Source organism: Archocentrus centrarchus, chromosome 15 (genome assembly GCF_007364275.1).
Source record: "Archocentrus centrarchus isolate MPI-CPG fArcCen1 chromosome 15, fArcCen1, whole genome shotgun sequence".
In the NCBI taxonomy this organism is placed as follows: domain Eukaryota; kingdom Metazoa; phylum Chordata; class Actinopteri; order Cichliformes; family Cichlidae; genus Archocentrus; species Archocentrus centrarchus.
In genome coordinates, this window is record NC_044360.1 from 1174784 (window position 1) to 1202604 (window position 27821).

Here is a 27821-nt window from a genome sequence, read left to right on the forward strand (position 1 = left end):
AGGGGTAACCTCCAATCACAGAGCCGGCCTTCCTGATCAGGATGTTGGTGTCTCCAGCTCCAATGCTGCTCCCCCAGCAGACCACAGCAAAGTCCTCTGAGCTCACGCAGCTCTCCATCATATTGCTGCACACGCTGAAGGATCTCAGCCTCCTCATGTATCCGCCCTCTGTGTTGGTCTTCAGCCTGTTGTCGATGTGGATGCCCAGGTACTCGTACTCCACGACATCAACATCCTGTCCTCTGAGGTTAGACACGGGCCGTGCAGCCGTCCTCTTCCTCCTGAAGTCGATCACATCTCTGATCTTCACACTCAGAAACAGGTGGTTCCTCCATGACTGCTCCACAAAATCATCCACTAGTGCTCTGTTCTCCTCCTCCTGCCCATCGCTACCATCGAGCAGCACAGTGGAGCTCCTGCGCCGCTCAGCACCAAAGGAAAATGAGAATAACTGAGAAAATGAGGTGCTGAGTGTGTGTGTTTCACGTCAAACAAATGAACAAGCAGCACTAGCTTTAATGTGATGAACTCCATCAGTCACCTCCTCCCACAGGTGGTGCAGAAGATGGTGGAAGTCCAGATTAAGGTGCTTTTGATAAGGTATTTGCAGCAACTGGACCCATACTTCCAGTTAGCTCTGGTTTCCTTCATCGCGGCCTGTCTCACCTGACTCACCTCTGCAAAGATGAGGTCAGCATTACTGTTTGAGGGTGGGAGGAGCTGCAGTTACAGAACAGTCCAGCAGAGGGCGTGACTGCCTTAAAAACCTGCTGCACAGTAAATCTGATGGATTTTTAAAAGCCCTGAAAGGTTTAGGAAAATTTAGGAATCGGCCACTCGGAGGATGCTGATTCATCATTTTACTCTGTAGCAAAGAAACAAACTGATATGACGCCAAACGGGCAGAAACAGGAGTCGATGTTTGTGACAGAGCTGTAAGAAATGAGAGGAACACCTGAACAGCACAAACAAGCTCACAGTCGTGGTTGGATGGATGTTCAGTGATGGAGCTGCACTCACTGAGGTGAAGATGCAGGAACTTTTTCTGCTGCTGTTCCCTAAAAACATGTAAAGATGGCTGCCTGAAGGAAGCAAGCACATTTCCCACTCATTCGTAACACAGGGCTGCATGTGAGGTGCACACTCACGTCGACCCTTTTCTCATCGTGTGCACAGAAAGCAGGTTTGCTGAGGGTTGTTGTTACAGAGCAGCAAACAGCACAGACCTGAGCTCCAACGTTTACACTGAAATGGCATAAAATGGTGCGCCATGAGGCCCCGCCCTGCAGAGGCAGCTCAGAGAGGTGCAACAAGGTGCCAACTGTGACGTCTTTGTTGGTGATTACATGTTTTATTTGATGATGATGTAATTCGTTAGTTTGAGGTGTGTTTCAGGGTGTTCAGCTAAAAGAGTTTTGTGTCATATCTGTTGGTTTGTTTGGAAGGAAGCTGCCCGACTGCGATGCTGTGACGGGTCCACGTCCCACTGAAACAGGTTACTCATGATTTCCAGCAGCAGCTGGTCAAACCTGCTCAGGTGGAGACGAGGCAGCGTTTTAGAATAGAATGCCTTTATTGTCATTATACAGGATGTACAATGAGATTGGAGGGCCACTCCTGTTCAGTGCCATGTAACAGAAAATCAAACTCTCTAAAATGAAAATAAAAATATTATAAAAATATTATAATCTAGTATAATCAATATGATCAAGAGATAGTACAAAAAAGAGCACCGAAAGGAAGAGCCGTGAGCCGCTGCGTCTGTGCGCGCCGCCATCTTGATATATGGGTGCACACAAATGTACCGCAGACACACTGAGGCCTTAAAGGCATCGCAGCGCTGCCTGGATGGAACACATTCATTCCTCTTATTCCTTCACTTTTAAACATAATGACATATTAGTGTTTGTTACTGAAGGATTACTGAAGGATGGTAGTAATATTTTTGGGATTTGTTCATTTTAGGTGTTCTTACACAAATGTAAAGGTTACGGCGGCCGTGGGGTTCAGGGTTCAGGGTTAGGGTTAGCTGGGCGTGGCTCATGGAAGCATTTTGCTGATTATGATGCAGTAAAATGCTGCTGACTGATCTGTTTGACAGTGTCTGCATTAAAACAAACCACAGGCCAATCACAGGGGAGAGTCACGCGGCTACACCTGCATGATGTCATCAGCAGGAAACTCTCTGAGTGGACGGATTTCTGTGTGAGTTGAACTCATTTTCCTCTAAAACCCAAAGGATGTGATGGTTATGGATGTTCACTCATCACCAAATCAATCAGAGCACCGCCCGGTCTCACATCCTGCAGCCTGTCTGTCAGGTGTTCAGTAATCCAGGTGATGGTGGAGGTGTTTACGGACATTTCTCTTCCTCCTCAGCATCAACAGGATCGTGTTAGAGATCAAAGAAGGTGTTCCTCACTGAGCATTTCTCTGTAGACAGGAGCACACATCATCCATCCACAGGTGAAGGCATCGAGAGCCGCTTTCACCTGTGGTCTCAGGTGGGCTGAGACTAGCCTGTCCAGCACCTTTATCACATGTGCTGTGAGGGAAACTGGCCGATGGTCAGAAAACCGTGAGGTGTCAGCTTCTTCGGTTCAGGAACCAGGCAGGATTTTTCCACGATGCAGTTCCAGGTTGTAAATGTGACTCAGGATCACAGACAGCTGTGAGCACAGGTCCTCAGAGCTGATGCCATCAGGGCCCGCAGCTTTGGTCTGACCTGGCCAGGAGTCACAGTACAGCAGGGGCTGTTTCTCAGGTGTGGGGGCAGAAGAAGGAGAGAAGGTGGTGAGGATGTGTGGAGGCCAGAGTGTGTGTTGGAGGAGACAGCAGAGGTCTGTTGAAGAAACTACTCACTGGTTGTGTGTGTGTCACCTTAAACCAGCGATTAGCTTCAGTCCACACCCTCAGGCTGCTCTGCAGCCTCCTCAGCTCTTCTCTGTGCCCACACCTCCTCATGAAGCAGCTTTTTCAGGTCACTTATTGTCCTCACAGCAGCAGTCGGTCAGACTGTTAATGTCCCGCTCATTTTATTCGTATTTCATTTGCCTGCGCGAGTATACCTGAGGTTTGCACTCAGAGTTGTTTCTGACTCGCGTCTTTCGGTGACTCATTTCATTAAGTGGCAGCTGGGTGTGTTCATGGGAAACATTTAGGATTAATAATAAAGAAAAATGCTGCTGAACCTGATCTGTGAGGGCGTCAGCGAGCTCTGAGCAGCGCCTCAGAACCGTCTTCTAAGAATTTGTGGTCCAAAACACTCTCTCTGCATCAGTGCCACGGGACGGGTCTCAGTCTGATTATTACTGTCCTCGTGTGTGTCTCCACCCCAGGGCGGAGCCACGTCTGTAGCTGGTAGGTTTCTAATAATTCTGACAGCTGCTTTTATATGTTTTAGTCCGCAGCTTGCAGGACATGCTGCCGCCCACAGGGGGTGCTGCACAGCAGGGCCTCATTCACTAACATATACGTGCAAAATTACCACCACAGTCACAAAGATCAGATGAACCGTCTGCAGACTGTCACGCCCACATTTGCTCAAATATGGAAGCATGTTTACCTCGGGGCGCAGAGGAGAAAGCTGCGGTGTCACCTGTGAGGCCCAGAGCAGGCTTTTCACAGGTGAGGGAGGTGAAACAGTATCTGTGTCTGAGGAGGAAGCCAAAGGAAGTGGCTGCAGATCTGTGACTAAAGCTAAAAGCTTTGCATGATTCTCAGTTCAAAATCATCCTTCTTTGGTATTCTGCTCCTTTGTGTGGCCCCTCAGCTCACCTGTCTGAATCCCGACCTGCTGTTTCGTTTCTCAGCACCAGGCTCGGAGGTCAAACACATCCAGGTGGCAGCAGAGAGGATCCAGACCCTCCTCTCCCTCCCGAGGAAGACCTTCATCATCACCGTCAGGAGCAACTTCCTGTGCGATGAGAACAGCGTCCCCATCAGTCAGGACTTCACACTGCTGGACCTCCAGTTCCCCAGCTGAGCCACTGTGGGCTGCACGGGCCTGAGACCAGTTTGGGACCCGTGGGTTCTGGTCCAGGCATTCACTCATGGAGCAGTGTCAGCTACTAAAGGCCAGTTTCCACCCCAGGAAGTAGAAGGTGGGTGTTGGAATTATAGTATAAATTCCATTCTGTTTATTATGAATGATCATATCTTCTGTTTGTATGTTTTTATAAGTTGTTTTATGTACATATGATAATGTTGTTTTTATGTTTGAAATGGAAACACGTGGTGACATTTCTTAAAGTTGTAGTTACCTGCAGGCTGTTTCAAGCTCTGTTATGACCTCTGTTATGACCTCTGTTATGACGCAGAGGAAGACGAGAAACACGTGACCCAAGTTTACGTGACTGACTTTAATGGATTTTAATCATCAAAGCATGAAATATTCCAGCTGTGATGCAGATGTGAAGTTTTACCTTTTTGACTGATGAGGAAAATAAACTCTGTGTTCTATTTGCACATTTATTTCTTTGTTTTATGGCTTTTATTTATTCCTGTGCTCTGTGGCATTTCATTTATAACGAGCTGAACGTGTCGACAAACTTCAGCAGCTAATTAGAGAATAAGACTTTAATGAGCTTCTGAGCATTTTAACTGTTTCACATTCATTTGATAGATTTTAAGACTTTTACTGAAACGTGTTTATGAGATTTTAAAAAATAAAAATAAAAACATGAAATTTAGGAAGTTTCTGAAAGTCAAACTGACAAAAAATACAAAAACACAACATTTAGATTTGTTCATCAGCTCTTTAATATGATTATTATTATAAAGCAGAGTTCAAACGTGCATCACTTCCTGCGATCCTGGGTACTGCCGCGTGGGTTCGTTCGATTCCCGGCCTGAGCCGCTCCGATCCCAACATTTTCCCGTCTTTAATCTTCTTGGAGCTGACTCCGAGTTTCCTCCCTCACTTGTCTTTGGACATTTCTTGGGCCACGTCGAGCAGATCGTTGAACATATCTGGGACAAACCAAAAAAACAAATACAGGAAAAACGGAGTCAGAGTGAACGTCCCATATCTGGGACCCCGGAGCAGGAGGGGGTCATTCCCTCCTCTGCTGTCACACAGGTTTGATACCTCGAGTGAATTCTGGGCAGATGCAGGTTTAAAGTTTTAGCAGTTTAGTTTCTGCCTGGAACTGAGAGAGAAATCTCCACTGTAAACAGATTTCACTGTTTACGCTGCTCAGCGATCAGCTGATCTGACACAAACACTCATCAGCTGATCTGAGGTTCAGAGGACTCATCAGCAAAGGTGCTATCAGCTGATGAGCACGTCAGGTTCAGCACACTTTCATATTTCAGATCTTCATCCATACCTTGATCGCTTGTAGCTACACTTGGTCCTTCAGCTCCACCTTTGCGTTCACTTCCTCCTGCGCCTCCTCCCATGGTTGGTCCTGTGTTCCCTCCTGCAGCTCCTGCAAAATCCCCTTCACCAAAGACACCACTGGGTCCTGATTTCCTGCCCCCCTTCCCCCCACTCTCGTCATTATTGGGCACTTTTGAGAAGGATCCTTCGTTCTCATCTTTCTTCTTCTTGTCACCAGCCTTGTCATTTTTGTTCTTGTTACCCCCGAGAAACGAGAGGACGCCGCCGCCACCTCCTCCTCCTGCTCCTCCTCCTCCTCCTGCTCCTCCTGCTCCTGCTTTCTTCCCGTCTTTTGAATTTATTGCGCTTTTCAGCGCCTGCCCCACCAGGCTTCCTGCACGCAAAAGAAACATTGCATGAATTTAAATAAAAAAAAACCCATCAGCCCCTGCAGCTCTTCCTGAGCTCCTCTTTAAAAGGCTTTGAGGAATAACTCAGCACAAACTGCTCGTCTGCCTTCTGAGCTCCAGCAGCACGAATCATCTTTATCAGGTCTTAAAATGATTTAAATACAGCCGCAGATGAACAATGCATAACATGTTACAGCAAGTTATTTATTTCACATCAGCTGAAACAAAAACGCAGGAGCAGCATGTGCCCACCCTCCAGGGGTGAGAGGGTCAGCAGCCAGGTGCTGCTGATCAGATGCACCTGATGAACTGATCATCAGGTGTGTTAACACAGTGCTAAAGAGGAACGCTCAGGGACCTAGAGTGATGCCAGCCCAAGGATTCAAACCAGGGTCCTCTCAGTGATGAACCCTCTTCTTCTTTAAATCATTTTAAGGCCTGAGGATTTTTTATTCTGTCCATCCATTAAAGCTTACTGAGCACATTCAGCTCTGACTCCGCCCCCCAGGCTGATGAAGGAGGAAATCAAATCACAGTGAAATTTATTTGACTGATTTAAATTTTTAGGGGCACAGTTCCTGCAAACCAGCTGATTAGACAGCGTTTGTTGTGTCCTATTGGTTACAATATCAGTGTGAGTGAAGCTCACTTACTCACATGGGAATTTGATCCAGTGAACTTAATTTTAAAGAGAAACATGAACCAAAGGAGCAGGCTCCTCACCTGCACAGACTCCGCCTCCTAACCAGGTAGGGAGGGTAACCAAAGCAAAAATGACATAAAACGCATGAAAAGAAATGAGCTGGTTTCTGCTCATAGACACTTGAAATAAGCAGAAGAAATCCCTCTGACTCTCCTGAGGCTCTGGGATGGTTTTTCCTGATTCTGACATCCCAGCAGAACAGAGGAACGTTCTTTAAACCTGCTGCAGGGAACGCTGAAGCTGATCCTCAAACCAAGATTTTACTTAAATGTCTGAAAGTGGAGCGTGTCATGGATCAGCTTCACCTCCGGTGCAGCTTTATTGATACAGCAAGACGACAGCATAGAGGAGCAACGTGCTTTCCACTTAACAACAGCAACAAAGTACACAGCAGACAATAAACAAGAAGGAACAAATAAATAACAGGAAACAATATGTTCAATAAATAAAACTAATAAAACTGAGATTTAAAAAATGACTAAAGCTCACATACATATATTTAATTTTTCTTTTTTTAAAGGGTGATTCGTTCAGCTGTCCCCAGGACCTTTACACCCAGCTGTGCAGGTTTAGGTCTAAGAAGATCCTCCGTACTGTGTATTGCACAATGTAAATATTATAATTTATAAAAGTGTGTATAGTGTATAGTATATAGAGTATAGTGTATAGTGTGAATTACTTTTTTTATTTTTTTTATTCTTCTTATTTATATGTGTGTGTATATATGGTTGCAGGTACAAAATACATTTCACTGTGCATTGTACTGTGTATAACTGTGCATGTGACAAATAAACACTATCTTAATCTTAATCTTAATCTTAAACCTTATCTCATCTTCAAAGGTCTGCGTCTGTCAAAACTTTAAAAGCAAACGTTTTACATGAATCCTAAAATTAAAGGCAGCAGTGTGAAGAAGCCAGAACAGGCTAACCTGCTCAGGTGTCCCTGTCAGCAGGCGAGCAGCAGTTTGTGATGTGACTGTGAAGCTGGTAAAAACCAACAAGGTCACAAATGTAAGACTCTAAATCCTGAAAAGAGATAAAAGGCTTGACTTTGAAGAGCTGCCTCAGGTGTCACGCTCCACCCTGAGGTGGGTCACAGGATACAAGTCAGACAGTTTTGCTTTCACTAAACGTAAACCGTTCAGAGCCAGCCTCGCTCTGATGTCCGTAAGACATTCTGACAAAGGCCTGAGGAAGTTAGGGTCATTTTAGTGGTAAGAAAATCTGACAGTCATCTGCATAAAAATGTAATGAGACGTGATTTTTGATAATAGAGCCGAGGAAAGTAAATAAATACCAAAGAGAAGGGGCTGAGGATGGATCCTTGGGGTACTCCACATGGGAGGACAGAAAAACCTCAGTCAGTCAGTCAGGTGTGACTGAACTACTCAGACAGGGTCTCTGATGCCAACACAATGTTCTAGGCCAGAAATGAAAACACTGTAATCTACTGCTGTGAGATCCGACAGCACGAGTATGACAGAGTCTCCAGAGCCAGCAGGTCATAAAACATCATTAAAAGTCTGTACTGTGACATAAAGCCTGACTGAAATACCTGAAAACGCTGTGAGGCTGCTGCTTTTACCAAAATGTTCAAAACAAAGGAAGCTATCACCTGGGCCCTGTTCCAGGAAGCAGATTTAGGTCATTTCCTCCTTCATAAAGCCCAGCACAGCCAGACAAACACAACAGACACAGAGCTGAGCCGTGGACCTGACGCCATCTTCCAGCCTCTCACCTGCTCACAGCCTTAAATCAAATCAGGCCTTCCTGCACCTTTCCCCCCTGAACTCCTCCTTTTTGTACTTACCCACTTTCTGCCCGACCATCTCTGCCATATCGTCCATCTTTGTCTGTTTGTGTCTCTGAAGTGAGCCTCAGGTTCAGCTCTGAGGCAGGCGGAGGTGCAACTGTGGCTCTGACAAAGAATCAGGTGTGTCTGCGGAGCGGGCCGACCTGTTCCACCTGCTCTGCCAGCATTCGCAGAATTGCTCTAATTTTCTTTACTTTCATTAGTTTCTGTACCTGGAAGCAGAAACCATCCACCCATCAGCAGAAACCATCCACCCATCAGCAGAAACCATCCACCCATCAATAAAGCTGAGCTCTAATTTTCAGTAATTTGATCCTTTATGGGGTTTTTTGGGTCTCAGTTTGATTTTTTTTCAGCCTGGCAGAGTTTACAGGAGCTGCTGACCAGGGTTATAATAGTTTTGGATTTTATATTATAGTTTAGTTTTAGTTTGTTTTTACTTTTTTCCCCTAATTCAGTTAGTTTGAGTTAGTTTTCAGAGTGGTTTTGGTCGTTTTTATTAGTTTTTATTTTTGGTTTGATGCTTAGTTTTAGTTTTGTTTTCGTTAGTTTTTGTGTTTTCATGCTTTGTCAGGTGCAAGATTCAAGATTCAAAATTCAAGTGTGACTATTGTGTAATGAAAACTCAACAAAAGATACTGTTTAAAGAAATATAATCAACAACCAACCGTTCACAAGACAGCAGCTCCAAAACTCAATAAACTCCACAATAAACTCCAGCATCAGTGCAGCAGAGTAACAACAGCTACATGTGGTGTTTGACAAAAACAAACTCTATGAAGGAGTCAGAGGTCAAATCCAGCTGCATCCTGATGTTCTCACCACCTGAAGCTGCCTCTGTTTTGGAGCTAGCTTGGTTAGCTGCTCTAATTAGACTTCAGGGTCTTTGCTGCCTCTGTACACAATGAAGTGTCCGACCTCATATCCGTATTTATGCTTGTGTAGCTGGATTGTGTGTGTTAATGACCTCGTGGTTGTGCTGGTGTTTTATATGCGGTGCTGGGACTTCTTTTGGTCCTCGCTTGTTGTGCTCAGTTTTTTGGCTGCAGACATATTTGTCCCTGTTTTTCCACTTTCTTCATTCCCTCGTGTCCATTCTGATAGTTTCTATGATAGTCTACATTATTATAGATTTGGACTGTGGGAGGAACCCGGAGAACCCACGCAGGCATGGGGAGAACATGCAAACTCCACATAGAGAGGCACGATGGAGGATTCAAACCCGGGACCTTCTTGCTGTGAGGCAGCAGTGATAAACACCACGCTGACTCACTTTTCCACAGCTGCTTATTAATTATTCTTCCTTCTATTGTCCATTAAAATGTCAAAGTTAGTCTATTATTTATTCTATTTAAACATTAAAATAATTCATAAATACATTTACTGACACACAATTTTATTATACAGCTATTTATTAGTTTATGACATATTATTGTGACGGTCCCTCAGGTGATGGAAGCTCTCTGATTGGTCAGCCATCATCAAACTGTAGCTGAGCCGCGAGGAGAAACCAAAATCCTCGGCTCATTAATATCACATTAATATCAGCTGATACTCTACAAACCACCAATATCCACAGGACTAAAGAATATCATTAAAAACACATAAAAATACGCAGGATAGAAAAAGCACGTGTGAATCAGAGGTGACTGATGTCTGCCTCACAGACGCACAATATTACATAATTAATAAATGTTAAAGCACAGGAAAACCACATGGAACCAAACAAGTCTGAAATGAGCTAAAGTGAACATTTAAGATCAAACATGTTATTATACAGATGCCTTCACTGTGACAGAAAGACCAACATGAACATCAAACTCCCCACAAACAATGTTTCTTCACCGTTTCTGAATCTCTGCTGCGTTAGGACAGCTGAAACTGCTGGATGAACGTTTTCACGATGTCTTCATAAAGGACACCAAAGAGCTCTGACAGTTTTAATGCCTCAAACTTCGCTCATCATTAAACAGGAAAAGAAAAATATGCACATGTATGTAAAACATTACTGCAGTAAATATGAACGGGGGGTTTTCAGTCTTTATGAATCAGCAGCGTGCCGTCGGGTGCTCCTCACAGGTCGGGCTGCAGCTCACGTCCTCCAGATGTTTCTTCAGCTACGTCCATCAGGTCGTCCAGCAGATCTGGGACAAAACAGAAGGGACAAATTCCTGGATGAACTCATTCAGACGGCACAGCAACATCAGGAAACATCTGGGCCAATAACGATGTTTAACCTCAGCTGATGCAGATCATTTTATTCTCTGTAGCTGGGAAACCAAACAGCCCTGCAGCATGAAAATGACGTTGATGCTTCTTCGTGATGCAACCGTTAAACTTTAATGTGGATCAGATGAACATCATCTCATCTGCTGCATCGTCAGCAGAAGCTGATTTATTGGTGTGATGTGTCTGAGTTCATTTCCAGTTTGAGACTTTACAGAATGAAAACTGTGCAGCTGTGACTGTCACACGTCTGAGTCCTCAGCGTCAGCAAAGACACCGAAGCACAGAATTTGGCTTCATCTCAGCATCAAAAGCTAAAACCATCAACATCTCACAGAGTTCAGAGGCTCCTGCTTCAGGCTCGAGCAGCTTTTCCATATCTGGATTCTTCTAGAGGAGCTTTGCATGAATCACACTTCAGAATAATCCTCCTGTGTCTCACACAGCCGCCTGTGGGCAGAACCAGGTGCTCATGAGCTGCACTGTCTCTGTGAGCGTCCTGCTCTCGTGGTGGTGCCCGAGTCAGCAAATCTGTGACAGAAGCCTTCAAACGCTTCCTGAGGTCAGTTTGTAAATGATTTTCATATTCAGTCCTCTTCATAAACATCATCATAATACTACTACTACTACTAATGATTGTATAACATGTTTTCCTCTTATAAACCAATCACAGGATTTTGTAATATCATGGAAATGTTCTCCTCCTGCTCTCTGACGGGGACGGTCGCATTCTGTCTCTCTCCCTGCCCTCCTCCATCTCTCCTGCTTGCTGTGAGAGCGTCTCTCACACACTGAGCGAATAAGAATAAGATTAAGAGCATCGTGGATCTGGCAAACTGGGCCCTAAACACCACTGATCGAATTTTCTCCACTATGAGATCGGGGAATGGGGAGCCTGCGTGTCCGAGTGGAACAGACCCGGTCTGCTACGTCATCGATTCTTGGAGCTCGTGGAGACCTGTGTGCCTCTCAGCTCTGGAGGTCGAGGACGTGGAAGACGTCTACATATTCAGCTACTTGGTAACAGGATCTCTTCTGTTTGGGCTCGGAGGATACCTGATTTATGCCCAGATTAAGGAAATCTGGGCAGCAGTTCGACATCTGCCGAGGCTGCAGATCCAGGTGGACGGGCTGTGCAGAGCCGTACAGACTCAAAGCCTGTTGGACCTGAGCCGCAAGCTGGACACGTAGTGCAGCTGAGAACGTGCTCGCAGACGAGAGGGGTCAGACCTGGAGATAAGGTTCGGTTCTGCACGGTGAGGACGGTAACAAATGAATTTGGATTATTGGATTTACTGAATGGGTTTCCCAGTGAGACTGAAGGCTGTTGGAAATAACAAGCAGCCTGTTCCACAAACAACATCTGCGTTATCAGGAAGGACTATGTGTGACGGCTGCTCTCCCCCCTCAGCCCTCTCTGTGATTTGTGAAGCTGGATCTGGTGTACCACGGCCGCTGATGAACTTCCATCACTATCAGCAAACTGTTTTGGCTAGGAGCTGGCATCTGGCTCCACAATGCCCCCACCCTCTCGTCTCCGTCTGCACCCCCCCCCCCCCTACCCCACCATATCCTGGCTTTAAATGTGCAAATATGCTTTGCTAGGTGGTTTTGTTTTTGGACTCTGGTACATCATGATGTGCGTCTGTTTCTCTCTTCCAGGGACTGATTGTAGCGGCGGTGCAGCGGCTGCAGACACCCATCTCCCCTGTGTTAGTCTTGTCTGTCCTCCTCTTGGTTGGTTGTTCTGAACGAAATGTCATTGTTTGTATAATGACAATAAAATTCTATTCTATTCTAAATATTTACAAACACCAAATCTAGAAATAATGAGTTAATCATGTGATAATGTGACACTTTTTTTAACAAATTATTATTTCATGATCTGTAATGTTTGACTGGTGATTGTGTTATTTAACTGTAGTTTGCAGAGGAAGCTGCGCATCGATCAGGAAACAGGAAGTGCTCCTCACTCCTACCTCTGTCACTGGCACCTACACTCTCTGGTGCAGGTCTGTCCTCACTTCCTGCTTCCGTCGCCGCTCCGTTGCTGTCTCCGGACGCTTCTGGCCCCTCAGTAAAGAGACCCCTGAATCCTGCATTCCTCTCTATCTCGTCTTTGTCGTCTCTGTTGAATAATCCTCCCGTGTCCTTTTTGTCTCCCTTGTTTTTGTCATGGTCACCTCCAGAGCGGGAGAAGATTCCTCCTCCACCTTTCTTCTTATCCTTGTTCTTCTGCTTGTCCCCGAAACCCAGAGCGCCCTTCACCGCGTCCTCCACCGCTTCTCCTGCATGAAGGAAAGAAACAAGCCACCAACTTTTAGCCAGCAGGGAGCTTTGAATGAGTCACAGTGTGAGCCGTACAAATACTCCATGCACCAGGTCACCGTTTTCATAAACTATACACTATCAATTATACTGACACTCAGGTATACAGTCAGTGAGCCCTGGGGGCCAGGCCCATCCAAAAAGGTCACCGTGCCCCCTCAGCTGAAAACGAGGACCTAAAAAAGCTCTTTGAGAGAATCCAGCTGGTACTTCCTGTGATCTGGAGAAGGACTGATTCAGTCTGAAGCTTCAGAGGAAAATCTGCTCACTGTCACTGTGCTGGGTTTAACCTGAACAGCGCTGACGGATGTTGTACTGATTATTATTGGGATTATTTGGGGTGCAGCCAGAAGGGATCCAGGCTGCAGGCCTGAGCCCCCCCTCCCAGTCTAGAATGACATTTAGAAATCAGCATTAGCCCGGGATTGATTACTTAATGAGATCTGAGCGATTTAATGCTTCGAGCTGTATGATTATGCTCTGGCTCTGATAGATTGCTTGAATAAAGAATCCTCTCTGCATTTAAAAGCTGAATTGTGGAAATTCAGCATTCAGTAAACTGGTGTATGAGTATTACATCTCTTAATGCTTCTTATAGGCTGTTGTAGTCCTTCAAGGTAACAGATCCCTGGGCCTGTTTTCCTGGGGTCTATTCCAGGAAGCAGGTTTTGCTAATAACTTGTTAACTTTGTTAACCCTAAAATCAGGAAACTCAGGTTTTCAGTTCCTGAAAGAGCTAACTCCAACTCTGAGTCAGTTACCATGGTAACAGACTCTGTGACCCTAACCTGGCAGGTTTTATCCAACAACCTCTGAGTGTCTCTCTGACTCCGCCCCTCCTGCTGCACCTGAACCACCTGTCTGACACTCCCAGTCATTTCCTCCGTCATAAAGTGGCTGTCAGAGCGTCAGAGGAGCGAATTCATCTGCAGACGTTTGTGTTTCTACGATCACTGAAATCCCAGTAACACGTTAGTTTGTTATTTCTGTAACATGAAGCTTTTACAGTCGTTCACTCGTCAGGCTGTAAGGACGGAGACAGCGATGATGTCACGCATTTATAATGAGGCAGCTGCAGCTGTCAGACTGTCAGTCAGTTCCTCTGAAACATTTACTGTAGTTACTGCAGCATCACTGTTACATCACACTGATCTGGATGAAGCTGCTGACACAGAACACACTGTGGATGGAAACATGTCTGGATCAGATGATGATGTGAATGTTTGAGTGAAGATGAGGCTGAAATATTTGAAGACTTGAAAACTGAACTAAATGATTTAAATGATGTCATTTTGAAAGTTACGGTGTCTGAAATTCAGAGTATGAATCTCCACATATTTTCCACTTAAAATCACCAAAATCGCTGATCATAGGCTCTATAACAGATCAGCAAACCATGTCTGAGTCCACCCGCGCAGCAGGAGGATCCAAATGGATCAGGATCACGGATTCAGACCGGATAAGGTCCAGATCCAGCTCAGGCTCCCGTTACTTTCCAGCTCATCCAGTCTGGATCTGTTCATAATGGCTTCATTTTCCAACACTGCATTATTAATTAAAATGTCTTATCTTCCCAAAATGCTCTGAATTTTAAAAGGTATAAAGCTGAGACATTTATCACAGCATGTTTGCCTTTACTGGTAAAACTTTACATTCATTACTGGAAAGCTGCTCTGAATGCTTTCAGCTAAATATGAAACTATGACTGACCTCTGACCTTTAACAGTAACTCAGTGAAACATCTCTGCTGTGGCTGTCAGAGAGCCGTCATCTATCAAGCTGATCAAAGATCAGATTAAAATGGTTAAACTGGAAACATTAAAGCAGTTTTTCTGCAAATCTCATTTTTATCCAGTAATGGCAGAAATAATGAAATCCTCGTTTTAAAAAAATGAATAAAGTGAGGTTGCTATTCCATCAATAGATTCCATTTTTACTGTACAATTATTTAAACAAATAACCATAACATGAACTGTCATAAACTGCAGCAAAAACAGTTTTTATTAAGTAACAAACTGACCTGAGGGAAGCTCCGCCCCCACGGGCTGCTGCTGTCTTAGTAACTAATACACAGGTAACCTCAGTCTGAGCTGTTTGGTCCTTCAGGCTCAAAAATTAGATTTTATAAATTAAATGTAAAATTAGGATTTAGCTTCATGTGATGGAGATCCAAGTTATATAACTGATGACAGCAGACATTATAAAGAAATTATATATTTGATAACAAACTTTTGTTCTGTCTATGATGATGTCAGAGTGGGTCAGGCTGATTAAAGTGACTCGTTACGCTCCGCACTGACACGTGCGATCCTCCATTCATCAGATTAAAATGGAGGCTCCGAGAGGAGGTTCCAAGATGGCGGAGAGAGCAGACACATAGTTAATTGCTCTCTTAAGTCGGGCAAAATAAAGCCACCACATAGCTTAACTCGGTATATATACATATTGATTATGGGTGGTGGGAACAAAAGAAAAAATACAAGAGCGAAACAGAAACAAGACGAAGCTGGGAAGCAACTTGGAATAAACTCGGAAAGTGAAGCTAGCGAACACGAGGACGGCACATCAGAGGAAATGGATGGGCAAGTACACAACGAGACACTGCGAACAGGGCTGGCCTCGATTAGTAAAGACATAAAAGACCTCAAGCAGGAGTTACGAGCCGAATTTAGCACTTTTAAATACAAGGTGAAAAAAGAGATAAAAGAAGAAATTAGTGCTCTTCGGCAAGAACTCGAACGTAAGCTAACGGATCATGAGAAGGAGCTGCAGACACAGAAGTCTAGCCTAGCCGAAGCCCAAGTGCGTGTTGCAGAACTAGAGGAGTGGAGAACAGGCGCGGGCGAGTTAATGGAGGAACTGGTTGACCAAACACGCCAGATGCAAGAAAAACTTACGGACCTCGAGGGACGATCACGGAGGAATAATATCAGAATCTTCGGCTTACCAGAGGACACGGAGGGAAACTCCATCAACACATACACTGAACAGCTACTGATCACAAAGCTACAGCTACAAGAAGGTACAGAGCTTTTCATCCAACGCGCTCACCGGGCTCTGGCACAAAAACCAAACCCGAACACCCAGGTCCATCATTGTCAACTTTTTGAAGTATGAGACAAAAGAAATGATACTGCAGAAAGCGTGGAAAACAAAGATCGAAGTAGGAAACAAACAGATTTTTTTTGACCATGATTATCCTACCGAAGTCGTCCGGAAACGGAGATCATACATTGGCATCAAGCATGCCCTAAAGGAGGGAGGAATCCGATTCCAGACACCACTAACAAAGATACGGATACATTGGAGAGATGGAGTTAAAACATATGAAAGCGCCACGGGATATGAGAGAGCGGGGATACTCGATCAACGCCCCAGGAGATGGCAACACACCTGCGACAGAAGGAGAAAGGAGAGGAACACCAGAGTGGCAGCAGGCGAGAAGGAAGAATACCAGAGGGGAGGCAGCACATCGAGCCAGAGAGAGGCTACAGGAATTCCTCAGGAAGACATAAAACAGCTTAAGACGAGTGATCACATAAGGACTCTATGGTAATATTTAAGCTTTTAGACGATATAATGTTTAACCCGACTAGGAGCAGTTTGGTATCCTCCTGTTTTGTGTTCTTTTTTTTCTTTTTCTTCTTACTTTTAGTTGGACAATTCTAGACCTTTACAGTATTCCAGCTCTTGGAACTGATAGAGTGCCTAGGAAGGGGCCCTATTAGAAATGAGGATTTCCCCTTCACCCACCAACGGGACACCTGGGAGATGTGATCTCTTCCCTATTTGTTTGAAGCTAAGTTTGGTAGTTTCTGATGTTTTTTTTTAAAGTTCTGACCAGTTTGTTACAGTTGGATTTGGATTTACAGTTTGGACTCATCTATCAAAGCTTGAACATGATAAGCTAAAGAGATATGGCTACAGGAATTTATATTACAGTTCATTCCCTAGAGGTAGAAGAAGAGGGGTGGTAATACTGATCTCAAACACAACCCAGTTCAAACTAGAGAAGGAATATAAGGATAAAGAAGGGAGATATATTCTAGTGAAAGGAAAAATAGAGAACGAACCAGTAACATTAATAAATATCTATGCACCGCCAGAAAGTGATAAGCATTTCTTTAAATCTATATTTGATATGATTGCTACAGAAACAAAGGGAATTCTAATTTGGGGGGGAGATATGAATGTCATAAGAAACCATAAAATAGATACAACCAGCAAAAAAAAGAATAAAATTCACCTGACAAAATTTTTGAATCTATATTTGGAGGAAATGGGAATGATAGATGTGTGGAGAGCACTGCACCCCCTGGAAAAAGACTATACACATTATTCACCAGTACATAATATTCATTCAAGGATCGATTACCTTTTTATGAAAATAGAGGATGAACATAGGATAAACGAATGTAAAATAGGGGGCAAAGAAAGGAGAGGGTAAAAACAGAAATAAAAAGATATATGGATGAAAACGTAGGCTCAACCGACCCAACAACAATCTGGGATGCCATGAAGGCTGTCATTAGAGGAAAGTTGATATCTGAAACTGTACATGCAAAAAAGGACAGATTGGAGACCTATAGAATACAAAATGGAAAACCAAGGGAACTAGAACAGGAACACCAAAAACAAATGGCCCAAAGATATATCAGCAGATTAAAGAGACAAAAGCAAAAATAAATGAATTACTATTGGAAGAAATTGAAAAAAAAAATATTTATTTAAAACAGGGCTACTATGAGGTAGGCCCAAGAGCCACTAAAATATTGGCAAAACGAATACGCAAACAGCAAACCATTAATGATATACATAAAATCAGAGATCCCTATACAAAAGAGGTAATATCTACGCCAGAAGGTATTGAAAAAACATTCCAACGGTATTACCAGGAGCTATATACTCAACCTATAGCCGCAGATAAAGATAAAATGAAAGCATTTTTAAACTCACTTGATCTACCTTCAATTGGATCCATACAAAACAACAAATTAACTGCTGAAATTACAATTGAGGAGGTTAAGGATGCCATAAATAAACTAAAAAACAATAAATCACCAGGAAGTGATGGATACCCTGCAGAGTGGTACAAAATGTTTAGAGAGGAGCTTTCACCACTACTTCTAGCATCCTATAATTGGACTCTCAAAAATGGCAAAATACCTCCATCATGGACAGAGGCAATAATCACAGTTATACTGAAACCAGGAAAAGATAAAGAACTCTGTGCAAGTTATAGGCCAATATCATTATTAAATGTGGACTATAAAATATACACAACAATAATATCCAAAAGATTGAACTCATTTATATCAGAAATAATAGAAGAAGACCAAACCGGTTTTATACAAGGAAGACAGACACATGATAATATTAGGAGAACATTACATGTGGTAAACCATGCAAGGGAAAATAAAAGGAGCACCATATTAGTAAGCATCGATGCTGAGAAGGCCTTTGACTGTGTCAATTGGGAATTTTTATACAGTGTATTAGAAAGATTTGGGTTCAATAACAAATCAATACAACTTATGAGGACGCTTTATCAGCAGCCGACAGCTAGGGTCAAAATTAATGGAAGCTTGACAGTCAAATTGCAGAGATCAACAAGACAAGGATGCCGTCTGTCACCCACACTTTTTGCTCTCTTCATAGAACCTATAGCACAGGCTATTAGACAGACCAAGATATCATAGGAGTGAAGGTGAATGGAATAGAACAAAAAATAGGACTTTTCGCAGGTGATGTCATAATCTATCTCGAACAACCAAGTAGATCTCTGCCTATATTGATGTCACTACTAGGAAAGTTTGGACACTTATCAGGATATAAAATAAATATTAACAAGACACAAATACTAACATTGAACTACAACCCACCAAAAGAAATACTAGAGCAATTTAACTTTAATTGGAAACTAAAGAAAATCGAATATCTAGGGGTCCAGATAACAAAAAGATTATCTAAGTTGTATAAAGCAAATTATGACAAGTTGAATGAAGAAATACTAAAAGACATTGAAAGGTGGACCGTTTTATGGCTAGAGCTCAGCTCAAAAATTGAAATAATTAAAATGAATGTTCTACCAAGGCTTTTGTATCTGTTCCAGTCCCTACCAGTAGAGGTCCCCCAGTCCCAATTCAATATCTGGAATAAAATAATAACAAGGTTTATTTGGAAGGGCAAAAAGCCTAGAATAAGACCAGAGACTCTTCAGCTACCAAAAGAAGAAGGAGGGATAGGACTCCCAAACCTCAGAAAATACTTTTATGCAGCCCAACTAAGATATATAGTAGGTTGGTGTAATACAGGCTATTCCGCAAAGTGGAAAGAAATAGAAAAAGAACATGCAGGATGTCCAATACAAAATATTATAGGGGATCAAGAAATGTACAAAAAGGCAGAAAACCAAATAGATCCTATTCCAAACTTTACACTCAAACAATGGTTCCACATTATAAGAGAATATAAGATTCAGAAGGATGCTAACCTATTAAAATGGGTAGCAGTAATTTTATACCACCCAAATATGACAAAGGATTTAAACAGTGGACAAATAAGGGAATCACAGCGTGGTGCGTTTTGATGAAAGAAGGACAGCTGGAGAGTTTCCAAAATATTAAAGAAACTTATAACGTAGATAAGAACAAATTTTATAGATACCTACAACTTAGAGCTTATTATATGAAAGAGATCAGGACAGACCCAACCAGGGAAGTACACCAGATAATCCAAACAATAATCAACGCCTATAAAGAAAGTAAAGTTAGAGTCATATCCAGGCTATATAAAAACTTGCTCATAAACTGATCCTCCACCAAATACATAAAAGAAAAATGGGAATCAGAATTTAATATAAAAATCACAGATGAAGAATGGCTAAACATGTGGAGGTTCCATACCACAACCACAAATTCAAGGATCTGGAGGGAATTCTCCCGGAAAAATGTAATACTTTTTTTATATCACCCAAGGTCAAAAGTAAACAGTTAAGCAAAAGTGTACCCTGCTGGCGAGACTGTGGAAAATTAGAGGCAGATCTGGCACACATCTTTTGGAAATGTGATAAAATAACACAATTTTGGAAGATGTTAAGTAATTCACTCCTGAAAATACTTGGTTACAAAACTCCTATGACCTGCACCACACTACACCTGTGTAATTTTCCTGAAGAAAATATACAAAAAAGAGACAGATATTTGGTTAAAATATTACTAGTAGCTGGTAAAAAGGCAATTACAAGGAAATGGGGGGGGAAAGACCCCCCTACTATGGACCAATGGATACAGATGGTAGAAGAAATTCAACTTATGGAAAAGATAACACACCGCTTAAAGCTACAAGAAGACCAACACCAAAAGAAATGGTCAAAATGGACAGTATACAGAACAGCGACAAAGAACCCAGGACAATCTGGACTGAATAAAGGAAAAGAGGAACATGGACTTTTGCTTGGACTGCTGCTCCCAACTGCTGACTATGGTTATATGTATATGGATGTTTTGTTTGTAACAGTTTGTTCTGATTATAAAAATATGATAATAAAAACAAAGTGGAAAAAAAAATGGAGGCTCCGCCCTTTATTTACCCGTTGCCATGGTGAATCATGGTATCAGAGCTCCATTGATGATGGCTTTCTTTCCTTACTCACGCACGCGCTAAATCAGGGTGATCATACTCAGAGCTGATTGAACAAACTCTGATCAGCTGTTCTGGAACAGGAAACTCGGAGTTGATCAGCTCAGAGTCTGTTTTTAAACTCAGAGTTTGTTGAACTTGCTTCCTGGAACAGGGCCCTGATACTTCTGTGCTGAGAAGTATCTCTACTCATCAGTTTCACTAAGAATCACTGAGTTTGAGGCTTTGCTCCTGCCTGCAGCTCAGCCTGCTCCACCAATCAAATCAGGAGAAAGACAAATCAGTCCCCCCCGCACTTCTTTTCTTAGTTTTTTGTACTTACCCACTTTTTTCCCGACAATTCCTGCCAGTTTGTCCATCTCTGATTTTTCTCTGTTGCTGTTAGGAAACTTTGCACTTCAGTCCTCAGGCAGGTGGAGGTCAGACTGGTTAGGTGGGCCTGTTGAGGACTCAGGTGTGTCTGCAGACTAGCCCGACCTGTTCCACCTGCTGTGACGCTGCTCTGACCTCAGACAGAGAAACTTAATTTAAACTACAGCTTTGTGTTTCAGATTTGACAGCTGGTTTGTTTTTGTGATGTGCCCTGAGTGCTGAGTGCAGGTGTTTGCTGCCAGGCAGGGAGGTCTGAATAAAGGTGCTGAGTGTGTGTGAGGAGTCTCTCCTCCCTTTGCATGGAAAGGCGCATGACTCACCTTGGAGCTATGAAACAGATTACATGAACCACTGGTGCAGACAGGTGAGAATCTTTACTTGTGAGTAGTGATGACAGAACGAGACTTTCTGAAGCTCTGAACCTTTTTGAAACATTGTGTCAAAAATCGAAGGTTCATTTGGTGCTCTTGGGTGACATCTGCTGGACACAATGGTTGTTGCACAGCCAAATGAAGCGCTGCAGATGTGACGCACCTTATTGTGTGTAACACTTCCAGGCGTGTGCTGGGACAATTCCTCAAATGACCTGCAATCCAGCTGTGTTTTATGTGTTCGTTATTTGTGTCCTGTATATAAAAATTATCTGCCAGAGTAATTCCATCTGTGAAATGATTAAAAAAATAATAATAATTTGGAAAATGGTTTGGTTTGTCATTGATTCTAAATTACATACTGGACAGGGAAGATGTTCAATAATAATAAGGCAGTAGGTGTGATTGATATGCCCCCCCCCCCCAAACACACACACACACACACTTTTTTGGGGGGGTACAGTTATTTCCTTGTGCTTGGTGTGCAGAAAATGTGTGCTTATGCACCTCGTTTCTTATTATCATTATTAATATTAATAACATAATAATAATATTCAGGAATAATTTTGCCACAGTAGATGGGCTTAAACGGTTTCTCTTTTTAGGGACAGCTTCTCCAGCCGTTGAAGACATCCTTTCACACAGAACAGAAGAAGTTGGTGTCACCAGGAAGTAAGAAAGGGAGAAATGATATGGCACCATGCGTATTATTTTTGAATAAACACTGAATAGGTGTGTTGCGATTACCGCGTCTTCAGCCGGCGACACTCTCCAAACTGTCCTGTTTGCTTTTCATCCCGTTGAACGTCGCCGGCCGCTTATCGCAAATTTGGTCACCAATTTAAAGGTGGATGCGTTATGTTTCAAATTAAAACTGACTTAGTCTCATCATGTTTTCTTGATCATGAAGTTGTTCATTAATGCCCGGAATGCTCCTTTGCCTGGCGGCTGAGGTATCAGAGAGACTAATTGGCTGTAACCTCATTATATTTTTTGGGCTACTGATGTGGTTTAAGCATCAACATTTTTCTTTTTCCATGCTCATCGTATCTGCACAAGTTTCCAATATGACTGGAAAGAAATGGATGGATGGACCTACAGTGAACTTATTTTACCTTATTCGGTAGCACCAAACAAAATATTCCCACACTTCGGAAAACTTTGACGGTCCTATTATTGAAAGTCCGAAACACAAACCGGCCGTTACTGACGCACAGCAGGTTTCAGTCGTCTTAAATACTCTGAGTATCGCTCCAAACTTTCAAAGCTCCGCCTGTGAAATCAAACCAGTCAGCTGATTCAGTCTGAATGAAGCAGTGAAGTGGTTCAAACGTCACCAGTGACGTCAACTGAAGCAAGCTCAGGTGTTGTGCGAAAATCTGTTCCCCCTGTGTCGGGAGCACGAACTGCAGCCAGAGAGGCGGATCGGACCGTCTTCACGGCGCTTCTGATCGATTTCTCGGTAAAATGACACCGTAAAAGACTTGCTGGTAAATTTTGTAAATTTGGATGGCTGAAATATTTGGTTCTCCCCGTGTAACTCTGGCAAATAAAGAGCAAATTTTTCATATTCACAGGAGTTGTTGTTGACAACAATAAACACAGGAATAAACACAATAAAAGCCTTTTACCGAGAAACTAACAGAAACCTGGTTATGAGACCTACTCAAAGGGTTTGTTCACCTAAATCACAAAAACAGTAAACCCTCTGTCTCCTTAGCAGCTGGGTGGGACTTCCACCTCGTCCTGGTGAGGGAGGTTTCACCTCTGACCATCTAGAGCTGCACTCCACCTGCAGGAGCTTTATCTGAGCTGTGGAGGAAACAGCAGCAGTCTGGAGCTGGACCTCAGTGAGTCTAAGAGTAAAGTCATCTATTCTCAGTCCTTTCAGGTTTTATTTTAAAGTTAATAGCCTCCCTTCAAGCATTGGACCCAATCAGCCACCACATGCAGGACTTCCACTGCACACAACACAAGAAAGAAAAGAACAGCAGGACTTCAGCATGCTGCTGTCCCAGAAAGACAGCAGTGAGTCTGAGAAAAAAAAATTAGGAAATATACCAAAACTATGCAATTTTTTTAAAGTTTATGTAGTAAACCTTTCAAGAATCAGGCCAGGGCAGATTCATTGTGGAGTTCCTCAGGGTTCTATTCTTGGTCCTTTCTAGTTTAGTTAGTTTTCCTTATTTCCTGTCATGTGTCTCCTGTTAAAGTGCTGGATTTTCATATTAAACACATTTCTAATGATGAGCTCAGTACATTAATTTGTGTGAACCAAAGGGCTGCAGACTGCTCTAAATGCCCGGTTCATGACAAGCTTTTCTACTCTTGGATCTGTATGATGTCACACAGTGGGGTATGCCTAATATGGTCATCTCAGTCACAGAAGCCCCACCCATCTGAGTGACTAATCAGAATAAAGTTTTCTTAAAGGGCTGGGGGGGTAAACAAGGATCATTTTTGTACTGTGGGTCATGCAAAGCTGCTCCAGTACAGAATTTAAACCAAGCTGGAAATGAGCAGAATAGTTCCACTTTATGACAGACTCTGCAGCACTGTCATTAGATTTAATTTATTTACCATACTTCAAACTGGTGATGAAGTTGTTTTAATTGTGGCTGTTAATTCATGCATGACAAAGAGTATAATAATAGAACAACACTTATAGTTTCAATCAGAGCCTGAATTTTATGATGAATATGAAGTGAAAGAAGTTAAAAATACATATCCATTATTAACATCAGCAGTTCTCACCAAAACACCTGAGATATGATTTCATATTTTTCACTTTACTCTCTGTAATGTTAATTTTAATTCAACATGTTTCTGTATGGTTTCAGATTTCATTCATTTTTATTTTTTGTACATTTCAATAGTATATTTTAAAATTATTCCCATATCTCTTCCGATAGCTTCAAATGCATATATAGAAGTGCAGATTTTCAGGTAAGTTATTTTCCCTCAGTGTGGTTGGAGACGCTCATGTCAGGAGGCTGCAGGGGGGGGTTTGATGAGGCTGAAGGAGAATCCGGGCTACTGGCTTTCTATTTGAACAATCCCCCGACAAGCTTCCCCATGCCTGAGAGGAAAACACAAAAAATCAAAAATCACAATAAAGAAAACAGACAAACGGAGCTCAAACTGCATTTAAGAAGTTTTTATGGTTTTTATGGTTTCAGGCATCAACAGAAACCCTGCAGTTCCTCTGCAGTCCAGCAGAGGCAGCAGTGAGTAGACTCCCATGTCAAAACTTGCAGCAGAAATAAACATGTTTACAGCTGATACAGGAACTGCTTTGGTCTCTGTGGATACCCCCCCCCCCCCCCCTCCCCTGCAGTGTGTTTCTGTGGCACAAAGGAAGCTGTTACAGAACGCTCACCTCCTCCTTCACCATCATTCTTCTGTCCACTGCCAAAATTGAGGACGTCTTCCACATTGACGCCTCCTGCTCCTCCTGCTCCTCCTGCCTTCTTCTCTTCTTGGGATTTTTTTCCAGAGATGACCTTCTTCACCCCCTGCTCCACTACGCGACCTGCACAGTAAACAGCAGTTGAATTAATCAGCACCTGATGGCTCACACTACCACAGGTGCTACTTCCAGTCTCACCAGTTTGGCCACCTTCTAAAAATACCTCTGAAGCTTAAATAGATGGTTTATGATGATGCTGGACTAAAGGAAACCGTGTGGTATCACTGCATGCTGAGCAGCTCTGTCTCCATCCTGAGTGATCAGTGTTTGCTGCTATGTTAGCTCATCAGCAGTGACTGCTGGGACTGCTGTTTCCGCCTCTCTGGGTGGAACTATAGTGATGCACCCGCTGATGGCCTGCAGGTGTAACCGTGAATAACATGGGCGTACAGCTGCTGTGCTTCATGTCTGCTTTGTGAGCCTCAGCAGGGCAGGTTCAACAGCATCTGCTGAGTGCGTGACTGCTGCTCAGTCTCCATAAATGCATGTATTCATGGCTGACATCCCGCTCTGAATGATCGGTTCTGACTGTAAGCACAGCCGCCCTCAGAGACACGGCCCTGTGGAAAATGCCTCGCAGCTTCACGATGATCAGAACAGTAGAACAATGAAGGCCTCATTAAAAACCGTCTCAGCTGTTCACCTTTGGGATGTTGATTCTGATCACCAACCCAACGAGAAAAAATCAGCATGACTCCAGTTTGCCCCCCCCCCCCCCCCCACACACACACACACATTATTTAAATGTAGAAAACAGCTGTTAGAAGCTGTAGTCCACGTTCACATCCCTGTCACTCCCATTTCCTTCAACCAGCAGTCCGAAATCATCTAAGTCAGGACTCAACCAAAGGCTCAGCTCTGGATGAGCTGCTCAGGAGACGAGCCTCTGAAAACAACTTTAAATCGACTCTTTTACTTTTTATCAAATCATTTTTATTTTTGTTATAATTGCTTTGCTGATGTTGATGCTTTGTGTGGATTTTTTCACCTTTGCTCTGAACCCTTTTTAAATGTCCTACATCAGTAAGGTTATTTTCACTGTTATTACTGTGTTATAGAACAGGAACTCAGATATAAGTTTGGATCTGTAGCTGTAACATTGTCTGATAAGCAATAATCTTATTATGAACTGATGAATAAAGGTTAATGCTGAACATCTCTGTGAGCTGGAGCAGGGAGTTCTGAGGAAAAATAACTGATATATAAAGAAACAGGACATGATGAAAGGAAGCAAAAAACTGCTGTAACCTAATAAAATCTATGAATGTTTCTTATTTTGCACCTTTTGAAACAAACATTTGTGTTTTTTTTCATATTTTAAAGCGATCAAATCAAACTCACCTGCTTGTTTTCCAATAACTTCTGCAACCCCTTCGTTACCCAGAGCTTTGCCGATCAAGTCTGCCATGGCTGCTGCTGCTGTCCAGACTGTGTTTGAGGGAAGTCAAGCTTCAGTCTTATACACGCAGGTGCGCTCATCCCCTCAGGTGATGCCTACCTGTTCTCGCCCTGCTGAGAAATCAGGTGTGGCTGCCACTCGGGGCCGACCTGTCGCACTGGTCTGAGACTGTATTTAAAAGTTTCCACCGCCTGCGGGCGAGGGCAGAGCTACGCCGGTGCTCTGATACCACCTGCCTGCCTGAACCAGCACTCAGATATGTTCAATTACAGTAATGTCAGGTGTGTCTCTGTATGTGACTCCTCCCTCACTAAGAATGCTAAAAACCCTGCATGAGTCACTGTGGCACACTTTATTATTTACAATCAAAATAATAAAGGCTGTTGACAATGAGTGCAGTTTCACAGAACTGCATCAGTAAACAGGTGAGCAGGACGCAGCAGGTACAGGGCCGGAGGCCGTCTGATGTGATGTTTCCGTGCTGATGGAGCATCATTCAGGCAAAATGATGGAAAGTCAAAGAACACAAAATGAGAACAGGAACGGCTCTGTGAGCTCAGAGACACGAAACAAGCACAAAGACACAACCGATGACGTCTCCGACTCACAGCCGTCCTGGAGGACCTCCCAGGGGTTTAATGTTAGAGAGAAAAAACCTTCATCCTAACTGAAACAAAGAACTTAAACTAACCACGCAGTCAGTGAGAGCACGAGTGAAGCCTGTGTCTCAGGAAGGAGAGCACACAGCAGCTGACCTCTGAGGGCTTTCACACTGAGTCCAGTGCTCGCACAGGTGACCTGCTACACAAACGGGTCTGCACACCAGCCAAACCTGATTAAAAAAGTACGCTGGAAGTTAACCTGAATAAACTCATCGCTCCCGATCTTTAAATATGAGTAGAAACGATGATGAAACACGTGTCAGACTGTGTGGCTGTGGCTCAGAGGGTACAGCGGGTCAGCTCCTAAGCAGAAGGTTGGTGGTTCAACTCCTGGCTGCGTGCCAAAGTGTCCTCAGGCAAGACATCGAACCCCGAGTTTCTCATCGGCGTGAGTGTGTGAATGCAGATGTGCTGTATGAAGTGCTCAGAGTCTGTTTACCATTACATGAAAGCTGAAAATGCTCTAAACCTGACGTTTGTGCGTGCGGGCCGCGACAGGTGCACAATAAAGTGTTTGTAACAACATGAGCAGGTGACGCCTGCACCCTGAGGCAGGTGACGTCCACCAGTGAAGGAGACAAACCCAACTTCATGTTCTGACAGCTGAGGAGGCCCAAACCCCGAGCAGGGGTAACATGTTCACCTCTGAGATCCCCTCTGAATCAGACCATAAATGCTCCCCACCTGCAGCCAGAGGCCCTTCAGGTTTGATGCTTTGTAATCTGAGCTCCACAGGTAACCAAACTTTGGACGTAGTTCAGCCTTTGATTTCTGTTGCCGTGTCTCAGCCTGTCGGACCGGTCACTCGGCTTTGCTCTCGTGCTCTTCTGTTGATGGCGGTGCCGAGGAGGATCAGGTATCTGATTGGCTGCAGAATCCAGGTGTTGCTCCAGGCAGGTGTGTTTGTGTGTTGTGGTTTATGGGTTTGACCGCACCCGCCCACCTGTTATTGAATGCCTCTATTTATTTGCTTCAGAAACAAAATGTTAAAATAATCAAGGAAACCAGGTGACTGATAAGCTCCTCCCCTTCAGCCTCTCACACAGAAGCTGCTGTTGTTGTTGATCATTTACAGAAGTTAAAAGAACTGAAGCCATTTTAC

The 27821-nt window shown here is 43.4% G+C and overlaps 2 protein-coding genes across 5 annotated transcripts in view; one reads left to right on the plus strand and one right to left on the minus strand.

Moving 5' to 3' along the window:
* Nucleotides 1–7081, plus strand: part of shld2 (shieldin complex subunit 2) — an 18040-nt gene extending 10959 nt beyond the window's left edge. For 2 of the 3 annotated variants that reach the window (XM_030747536.1, XM_030747537.1), the window contains exon 11: nucleotides 3813–4422. In XM_030747536.1, coding sequence (XP_030603396.1) covers nucleotides 3813–3985 — 173 coding nt within the window. In that variant the 3' untranslated portion in view covers nucleotides 3986–4422. Of the gene's footprint in view, nucleotides 1–3812; nucleotides 4423–6956 lie in introns of those variants that run through there. The other variant, XR_004021083.1, reaches the window with a different exon arrangement.
* LOC115792912 (PE-PGRS family protein PE_PGRS26-like) lies at nucleotides 4738–8410 on the minus strand. 2 transcript variants are annotated; one of them, XM_030747541.1, is made up of 3 exons: nucleotides 8249–8400; nucleotides 5331–5717; nucleotides 4738–4971 (listed from the first exon to the last, which is right to left on the minus strand). In XM_030747541.1, exons 1-3 carry the CDS (start codon nucleotides 8283–8285, stop codon nucleotides 4919–4921), a joined length of 477 nt encoding a protein of 158 aa, XP_030603401.1. In that variant the 5' UTR covers nucleotides 8286–8400; the 3' UTR covers nucleotides 4738–4918. The 2 variants fall into 2 exon arrangements, with proteins under 2 accessions (XP_030603401.1, XP_030603399.1); XM_030747539.1 differs by lacking the exon at nucleotides 4738–4971 and adding an exon at nucleotides 4995–5233 and having other exon boundaries at nucleotides 5302–5717; nucleotides 8249–8410.
* Between the last annotated feature and the right edge of the window lie 19411 nt (nucleotides 8411–27821).